The sequence below is a fragment of the Zea mays genome, chromosome 2 (assembly GCF_902167145.1).
Source record: "Zea mays cultivar B73 chromosome 2, Zm-B73-REFERENCE-NAM-5.0, whole genome shotgun sequence".
Classification (NCBI taxonomy): Eukaryota; Viridiplantae; Streptophyta; class Magnoliopsida; order Poales; family Poaceae; genus Zea; species Zea mays.
In genome coordinates this window covers 149,990,258-149,999,685 of record NC_050097.1, presented here as the reverse complement: position 1 = coordinate 149,999,685, position 9,428 = coordinate 149,990,258, and the positions used below count along the sequence as shown (strand labels likewise).

Below are 9,428 nucleotides of genomic sequence, written 5' to 3'. Positions count from 1 at the left end.
CTATAGCAATAAAAAATGCACAGCTTCAACGTTTCATCTGAATTTTGATCTTATTTAATATGCATTGTCCATTCCCTACAGTGCTCCAGCAGAGAAAACTCTCACTGTGAATTGTCCCTTGCTAGAGTTGAAAGAACATAAACCTGAACTAGCCACAATGGCGAAATCACTTTTTGGACTATAAGATATAAGGAATCAACTAAGATAATAGATTAGTTTCAGAGAATGGACTAAAAATGCTGCTTCCCTGGACCCGCTCCTTAAACCACCACGGAGCATAGTTTTGCCATCCATGAGCCTTCTACTACAGGGGTGCCATGGCCTGACGCCGGCTCCAAAGGGGACCTGAACCTGACCGATGAATGCGCTCAAGGTAATTCCTCATACCATTTGCTTGGGTTATGAATGATTCCTGGCCTACTGGATTTCTGAACTTGGCACCCCTGGATGACCCACCTCCAGGCCATCACAGGAAAGCCGGAAGCTTATCGAGCACCTTGTCTCTTGACAACGGAGATGGCGCTGGGGAGACGAACGATGCTGAGAAGCCCGTGAGGCGCGGTGGCCTGTTGCCGAGGAGAGCCGGGCAAGGACTGGCCCTGAGGCCAAAGTCTGGCGGTCGAGCAGACACGAACGGAAACCAGCAGGATCTGTTGGCTGCGTGGGTGCCCTCGTACGGGGACGGGTTGCGCGCGGTGAAGAGATCGTCGAGCGCTCCGGAGTTCCAGGATTCGGACAGCGTCAGCCTCGCCTCGGCGTGGCTGAAGAGCAAGTGGAACCTGAAACGGGATTATACCTTCACCCTGGCGCTGTTCGACGCCATCTCCAAGCCTCTCCTGGACAGCATCCCCAAGCCTCTCCTCGACAACATCCCCAACACGATCGTTGCTTGGAGAAACAAGGCTTCGGTCGCGGCGCGGTCGAGGCTTCGGCTGCTCCTGGCGTCGTGCTGGGGTGCAGGTGGAGCGTTGGGCGCGTGCAGAGAGAGGGAAGAGGAGAGAGTGGGTGGCGGCTGAGGGAGAGGAAGCAGGAGGCGGCGGCCACAGGGAGGAGACAACGCGCGCTAGGGTTAGGTGTTGGCCCCCTAGTGGGCCGATTATGATAGGGTTTGTGTGTTTTTTTCGAATTTCCTTTTTACTGTAACATATATATATATATATACTCTCTAAAAATTATAATAAATCCCAGAAATAATAGTTTATAAATAAAATACATAATTTTCGAATAGATTCCATTTAAATCAAACGTGTGTCATAATAAAACAATAAAAGTGAGATTTTTGTAAATAATTATATACAAAATGATTAACCTTAAAAATTGAGTCAAACAGATTCAAGGTTCATAATTGAGTCAAACAAATTCAAGGTTCATAAAAATTGAGTCAAACAGATTAACCTTAAAAAAGTGAGATTCGTTTTCTTTTCCATAATTCTTTTTTTCTTTTCTACAATTCTTTTTTTCTTTACTACAATTTAGCAATCAATGTTTAATTGTTTTAATTAATTTTTAGTCACTAACATCTACATGTACGTTCAGGCTATAAGATTTGATAGTGATCCTTGCTCTATAGCGACCCACCGCTAGTCCCCAAAGACATCTATAGCGACCAACCATAAGTTGTTAAATTTCTAGACTTTTAGCGACCAACCGACCGTTGCTATAAAAGGATTTAGCGACTGACCGTCGGTCCCTAACCTTTAGCAACCAACAGTTGGTACCTAATAAGGGTCGCTAAAGATCAACCGTCGTGTAGTGACAGAAGTGAAGCACTCTGGCATTGCATGCCCAAGTGTTGTTGTTATCGTTACCAAGATCATCGCTACTACTGATGACTGATGCAGTGCGTTCGTGATGAACTGTGTAAGCAGGTTTTGAAGGGAGAGTTACCTGCATCTGCATGGAAGAGGGAGGAGACCCACAGCTTCCGAGCATCTCCGCACGCACCACGTCCGAAGGCGCGGGGCGTCGACTTGGATCTCCTTGAGCAGCTACTGTCTGACGACAACGGCTGGCTCGAGGTGGTCTCACGCTCGCCCAACTCGGTAGCGTTTCCTCCACTCTCAGCCTTCTTCTCGGCTGACGCGACAGCCACCACAGTGACGACGGCGGCGACGGCCGCGAACGCCAGCTGGTGGATTCAGACGGGTGGCGCGAGCCCCTCCTCCGTGGAGGAGCAGTTCAGCCAGGCCATGTCCTACATCCGGGATATGCAGAGCGACGGCGACGTCCTCGTGCAGCTCTGGGTGCCGGTCAACCACGATGACGGGAAACTGGTGCTGACCACCAGCGAGCAACCGTTCACGCTCGACCACCGCTCCGACAGCCTCCTCCGGTTCAGGGAGGTCTCCACCAAGTACCAGTTCTCGGCCGATGTTAAGTCGGGGGATTCGCCGGGGCTGCCAGGGAGGGTCTTTATCAGCAGGCTCCCCGAGTGGTAACCGGACATCAGGTACTTCACCAGCTACGAGTATCCCAGGGTAAGGGATGCACAATACCTCGATGTCCATGGCACCATGGGTCTGCCAATGTTCGAGAAGGGAAGCTACAACTGACTGGGCGTCATCGAGCTGATCATGACAAGGCAGAAGATAAACTTCACCTCTGAGCTCAACACCATTTGCAGTGCTCTCCAGGTATGAAACCTCCTCAATCTCACTGCTCCTGAAAGTTCAGAGAAGTATATCGCAAGTGTGTTAGGTTAGGAGATCAAATCACCAGCTTAGTGCAGGAAAGAAAAACAGCAGTCTAGCCACTGATGCCACCTTGAAGTACCTGCATGCCAATTATTACTGTAGAAAATCAATAGTGTTTCCAGGTCCGGGCTTTACTAATAGTGAACAGGGTGTTTGCAGGCAGTTAATCTCAGAAGTACAGAAGTTTCAAGCATTCCACGCATAAAGGTGAGCAGAAAAGAAATTCTACACTCACTGTGTCACAACTTTGAATTTTGGGAAATAATTCATTTTTCCAAAAATATGAATCTCAGGACCTCTACATTCCAACTTAATGTAGGCATGATATGAAATCTACTTAAAATTGCATGTTTGTGAAGAAAAAAACTATGCACGTTTCAATTTACCTACCCTAGCTCAGCTACTCCCTCTGTTCCAGATTATAAGTCGCTTTGGTTCTTTTAGTACATAGATCCTTTTTTGTATCTAGATATATGTCATATTTAGACACATGGAAAAAATTATGTAACAAAAAAATCAAAGCGACTTATAATTTGGAAAAGAGAGAATATAAAGCAAGTGTGTAAGATATTGAGACACGAACACCAATGCTTATATATTCTCACTTATGACTTCATGGCAACTCCTATTAATTATCCACCAGTTCAGCACTGCTTCCTACAAAGATGCTTTACCAGAGATACTGGAGGTCCTAAGAGCAGCCTGCTTGACCCACAAGCTGCCATTAGCTCAGACATGGGTCACATGTGCTCAACAAGGGAAACGAGGCAGCCGACATTCCGACGAGAACTACCGGTACTGCATCTCCACCATTGATGAAGCATGCTTTGTGAATGAAGCCGAGACGCGGGGCTTCCATGAGACCTGCTCCGAGCACCACCTTCTGCGTGGGGAGGGGGTTGCAGGGAAGGCCTTTACAACAAACCAGCCATGCTTCTTGCCGGACATTGGATCCTGAACTAAATTGGAATACCCCTTGTCTCACCATGCTAAGATCTTCAAGTTAAAAGGTGCAGTGGCGATCCACCTGCGGTGCACACGCACTAGGACAACAGACTTTGTGCTGGAATTCTTTCTGCCAACAGATTACGAAGCACTGGAGGAGCAGAAGACAGTGCTGGACTCCTTGTCAGGCACCATGCGAAGTGTTTGCCAGACCCTACGTGTGGTCACAGATAGAGAGATGGAAGACGAAGCGGTGCTGGAAATGAACGAGCTGAACTCTTTTACTCCTCATGGGAAGGACAAAGTTGAGTTGTCCTTTGGAGGCAATTCAGCAGATCGTAGAGGAGAGGCCTCTTGGACAAGTCTGGCAGGAACATCACAGCAAGAATCTGAGTTAGCTGCATTGCGGATGCATGGAATGTTCTCACCTGGGGGCAGGGTCCATCTCTATCTGGTGTTCAGGCAACTGCTGAAGGTAGCAAGGCAAAAAGGCGTACAAAGGCCGAGAAGACCGTTAGTTTGCAGATTCTTCGGCAGTACTTCGCTGGTAGCCTGAAAGATGTAGCAAGGAGCCTTGGAGGTGAGTGAATCATCAGATAAATGCAAGATTCAGCAAAGGATAGTTTACTGCTTCTGTAGATACCATCAGTCATTTAATTATAGAGGTACAACTAATGCAGCCAGCATGCTAATCTGATTAAGCAATAATATAGTGTCATTTTCCATTAGAGAGTCAACCATCACATGCATCCCATAGGCAGAAGATGAACATCCTTATCACCCTTACTAAAGTAGCTATAGCACGTAGAAGCTTCTAGGCATCAAGAACAAAATGTCACATTACAGGGGTATGAAAAGCAGATATGTTAGATGAGTTAGGACTTTACCGTTACAAGATAGCACCTCTGCAAGACTGCAACACCACTCACTATAAAGTAAAAACCACGACAGCCTAATTTAGTTCCAGAACACACAGCTGGAGAAAAAAAGAAAGAAAGAAAAACAACACACTTCATTGCTGTTGGGTTCAGCTAGTCTGCTCGCTTCACGGCGCTGCGTGCTAAGAAGACTTGCAGGTAGCCTAGCAGCGTAGTGGCATCTCCCAGGAGAGCACAGAAGGTTTAGTATATGTGCTGCCAGAGCTGGTGTGAAGGCTGGGATGGTACCCCCTGGGGATTGTTCAAGCTTCCCTCAGTGGGGTTCTGGGGGTGCTCCTGTGGCAGACTGGTCTGCGACTGGTAGAAGCTTGGGTACCCAAGACCACCGTACTGAGATGGATGATGTGCCTAGCGGAAGCCACCATGCTGACTCTGGCCCTGGAAACCATAGAAGTTACCAGGCGGAACTGCAGAAATTGTTCTTGAACCAGCGCCTCCATGAAGCCACATTGCTGAATTATCACTCTGATATGGAAACAAAAAAACGTCAGAATGAAATGAACCTCCAAAACAAAAATAGGAACACGAAAACCTCATGCAACTAAAGAAGGCTATATAGATCCAACCAAGGGCACCAGAAGATGAACCAGAGCACTATGTCATCATTACCTGTTGTAGTGCTGCATAATGATTGGGGTGTTTGAATTGTGTGCCTAAAGCTTCATCGAATCCCAAAGTTGTGGGTGCAGCGGCAGCACCCTGATTTTGGCTGAAATTTCCAGGGATATTATTTGCACTTCCGAAACCTCCGTAACCAGAGAGTGATGATGGTTGTGGTAGGGTCGAAGCAGGAGGGCTGCTCTTGTATTGTGGCATCGGATACTTCATACCAGCTCCAGGCACGGCAGGAGCAGCAGATTGATGGAAAGGCCCATTACTTGAGTATGCTTGCTGGAATGGCGCTGAAGGTAAGTAATAGTTCTGAGGCAAATATGGATAGCCAACCAGGCTGGTAAAAGGCCCAAGGGGCAGAGTTGGCTGAGAGTATACATGCAATTGTTGTGGGAGAGGAAGACCCGATGAAATGCTTGTACTGGGAACATGTTGCGTAGACTAAATATTGGGGAAGCCTCCCTGTTTTGAAGTCTGCAGAAAGTTCCAATAAAATAGTGCCTGATGCTGGATCATAAAGAGGAGAATAGTAAAGCAAAAGGCCCTAAATTGATTTAGCATAAACAAAGAGAAATAGTGCAGCTGGGGCACTAAGACATGCAGATCAACAAATGCAAGGGCCGGTACTTACTTCACTGTCAAGGGCGGATGCAGCGGTACCCCTATTCCCAGGTTCTACGCAAGTAGATGGTCCAAAAGTGTTATAGCAGTAGTAGGAAAGTCCTTATATACATCATTCACACATCGGTGGTACGGATGCTGAGGCTTGAATATGGTAGCTCGGGATAACTTCAAATTAGCCCAAAACTCCTCTGATGGTGAACCACAGAGCTTAAAAATGTTGTGCAACTGTTCCACCTGTATAAGTGAACACAAAAAAACCATTATAAATTCATATTGATGTTCAAAAATCTAAAACTACAAGGATATATCACAAATAAAGTAACCATTTATCATGAAGATAAAAAGGTACAGATAATATTATTTACTTCAAACTGGTGTAAGTCCACGAGAAAGTAAAAATAGGCCTATTGTCAAACAACCTTTATGCATGTTAATAAAAAGAATATGTTGTCAGACACACATATTAAAACACTAATGGTCTCTTAGTGCATAAAGCCATAAACTACTTGACATTTTTAGATTCTTAATGGAATATGCCCTACACTGTGCCAACTGGCATGTACTGAAAAGAACTCAAGAGCATTCATCGCCTAAACCCTTTATGCACCGAATTTGTTCTAACAAATAGTATAATAACAGAAATGACATATTTGCAGAAATATTATAGCATTGTTTGGATTATTGCAGATAGAGAATACTGCATTATTCCTATAATGTAACCATCTGCAAATTTTATCACAACAAAAATAGCCAAACAGTACCTCAGTTCGTCCTAGCATGATAGGCTTCCCTGATAGCAACTCAGCAAGAATGCAACCGACACTCCATAGATCAACAACAGCACCATAGTTAGTAGCACCCAACAAAAGCTCAGAAGGCTCGTACCACAATGTTACTACACGACTTGTCAAATGTTGTTTTTGTTTGGGATTAAAGAATGTAGCTAGACCAAAATATGCTATTTTAAGAATGCCATTATTGTCAAGTAGGAGATTTGCACCCTTTATATCCTGATGCAAAACACCACGGTTATGACAATGATCAAGTCCAGAAAGTAGCTGTTGCATGTAACACTTGACCTGAAATGACCATCTTTTGAAGTGAGAACTTAAACCTCAATACAAATGGAATGCCAAAGGAAAAAATAAGAGGGTAAACCTGAGGTTCTGAGAATTTTAAAGCCAGGTGTAGCTGCAAGTCATGCAAGGTCGTGCTCCATGTATTCAAATACAAGATACAAGCTTCTTGACATGCGTGACATCACCGAATCTTCAAGTTTGACAACATTTGGATGATCAAGCCTTCGTAAGATGTGGATTTCCCTTGCCATAAATCGGACACTCTCTGGTCCATATTGGCAAACCGAACTTTCTTCAGAGCGACAATTTTTCCATTCTCAAGATCACGTGCTTTATAAACAATGCTATATGTACCTTGTCCTATCTGAAATATTTAAAGATGAAACGAGAAAAGTGAGGTCACATAGGATCTATGGCTAGATACTTGAGGAAGTCATGGTTACCATATCTATTTAGCTACCACACACATATGATTTACCAATTCTTCCTCAATACAGAACAAACAAGCGACAAGTAAATATTTGCAATACTACAACCAATCGCTAATCCAACAGAATATACATATAGATCAGCAAGAGCAAACCAGGCACAAGTAAAGTAACAGACCCAGATTTGTAATAGGTCCCAGATCCAAAGTTTTTTCCCATTTGAGAACTTGGTGACACGCATGCCTCTGTACAAGGAGAAACGTGGTCAAAATATGAAACCAATCTGTCGATGCTTGACAGATAACAATCTAAACGAATCATTGAGAGTTGGCAAGCCAAATATTAAGTAAATTTGTTGGTTCCCTAAAATCTCCGCTTACTAATACCAACTGAAATCATGAGAATTCCACGACATTTCTCCACAGAAATTAGTCAACCACTGAAGTCCACCCGACCAACTCCACAGAAATTCAGCTAGACAGCTAGTGCTAGAGGCAGGAATCCAAACCTGGGCCAGCAGCCACTCTAGGGTTGGGCGCGTCCATCGTCGCGGTCGTATCCTCCAAGTCAGACACCCGAAAAATGGCTAGCGACACAAGCAGCAGCAACAACAACATGTGGGCAGTCCTGGCAATCCGCTGGTGCACAAGTGCAGTACTATCCGTGCTGCGGGCGTATGAGCTCCATGGATCTGCCCCAACGACTCCCGCGGGAACGTGCACAACCAGGCCTCACTGGACCCACCTGCGTGCGTTGTTGAAGAAAGTTTTGACTAAACTCACCTTGAGAAACTAAAGGTCGATTAGCAAAAGCGTGGGGAGGTGGAAGAGGCGGTCTTGTCCCTATCGTACACCACGGGGGAGCCGCCCAACACCATCTCCTGATCCTTGAACACGATCTGCTGGTCCGAATGATGGTGTGGTCTCGGTGACGGCAAAGTCCTACATCATGGTGGGCGCGTCGATAGGGATCTCGATGTCGGGGGACTTGCGGCCATCAGTGGTGAAGTCGTCCAGCTTGGGGTGCACGATCATGGTGGCATCGAGTTGCCCGCCGAAGTCGTAGCGCCTGGCGGTCTCGAGGTCGCCGTCGGCAGTGACGCGCACTTGGTACGGGAGGTCGTCCTCCGAGGCTCCGACACGACGAGGAGGCGGTTGTTGTGGTACACTAGGCCGGCGTTGCGACCCCGATCTCTAGCGATGCGTCGAGTACGCCGCAGAGGGAGCGGGCCCCAAAGAGGAGCAGGCGCTGCAGCCGAGCTAACAACGCGCGATGGCTTACTGGGGGCGCAGGGGTGAGCTCCGACACATCGAGAGGAGAGACGGGGTGGGGCGAGGGGTTTCGCCATGGGCGATTAGTGAGGGCGTGCACAAGGAGCGTGAGGAAGTGGCAGAGCTGGCAGAGCGGTTGAGGTCGTGGGGGAGGAGGTCACGGGAGTGGAGCTCGTGCGTGCAGCGCCGTCGCGGAGGCGGAGGTTGCCGAAGAGGATGACAGGCGTCGTGCGTCGGGAAGCTGGGCTGCATGAGGTAAACCACAAATTGTTGTGCGAGGGACGCTGAGCCGCACTCATCGCTGGGCCACACGAAACCACTGGGCCTCACAAATCGCTAGGACACATGCATTGTTATGTGGTTTGTTTGATTAGTGCCATACCGGCTATTGAGAGAGTTGGAACGTGTCTTATAAGCGTTTTTGTGGATAGTCTATTGCTCAGTCCGACTTCTCCTGCTCTGGTGCGACACTAAGATAAGCTTTTTGCGCGGCGCGGGGCCGGTGGAGGCAGAACAGCAGTTGGCAGAACACGTCGGAGGCAGAACACGTCAGAGGCAGACTACTATTGCAGCCTTAATAAGTAGTAGAGAAAAGACCACTTATGTCATATATATATAGTTTATATATTAGGAGCCCTGGGCTTCCAATAACTAGAAGAAGCCCAGGTCATACGGTGCAATCCGGTCGAGCCGGACCACATCCGGACGTCTATAAAATAGGACCCGGAGTGCTAGGGTTCAATTTTTTACGCTCCACTCCGATTCATTAGCGACGCCACGTGCGACGATGGCGGTTGCCCCAGAGCGTGCGCGGCGGTGGACCCCCAGCCGGTGGCCG

The 9,428-nt window shown here is 47.1% G+C and overlaps 1 protein-coding gene and 3 pseudogenes across 1 annotated transcript; 2 read left to right on the top strand and 2 right to left on the bottom strand.

The window, feature by feature from the left end:
* The first annotated feature begins 393 nt into the window (after positions 1-393).
* Positions 394-1,016, top strand: LOC111590856 (uncharacterized). Its single transcript, XM_035965079.1, has one exon. The coding sequence runs from the start codon at positions 402-404 to the stop codon at positions 1,014-1,016; it is 615 nt and encodes a 204-aa protein (XP_035820972.1). The 5' UTR covers positions 394-401.
* Positions 1,017-1,761: 745 nt separating this feature from the next.
* On the top strand, positions 1,762-5,128 carry LOC103647100 (protein NLP4-like; annotated as a pseudogene).
* Positions 4,925-7,142, bottom strand: LOC103647101 (probable serine/threonine-protein kinase At1g09600; annotated as a pseudogene).
* A 979-nt stretch (positions 7,143-8,121) lies between these two features.
* On the bottom strand, positions 8,122-8,889 carry LOC109944302 (9-cis-epoxycarotenoid dioxygenase NCED4, chloroplastic-like; annotated as a pseudogene).
* Positions 8,890-9,428: the final 539 nt, after the last annotated feature.

What these genes read in the sequence shown, in the direction of transcription:
- LOC111590856 (XM_035965079.1), top strand. Translation starts at nt 402, where the DNA reads ATGAATGATTCCTGGCCTACTGGATTTCTGAACTTGGCACCCCTGGAT.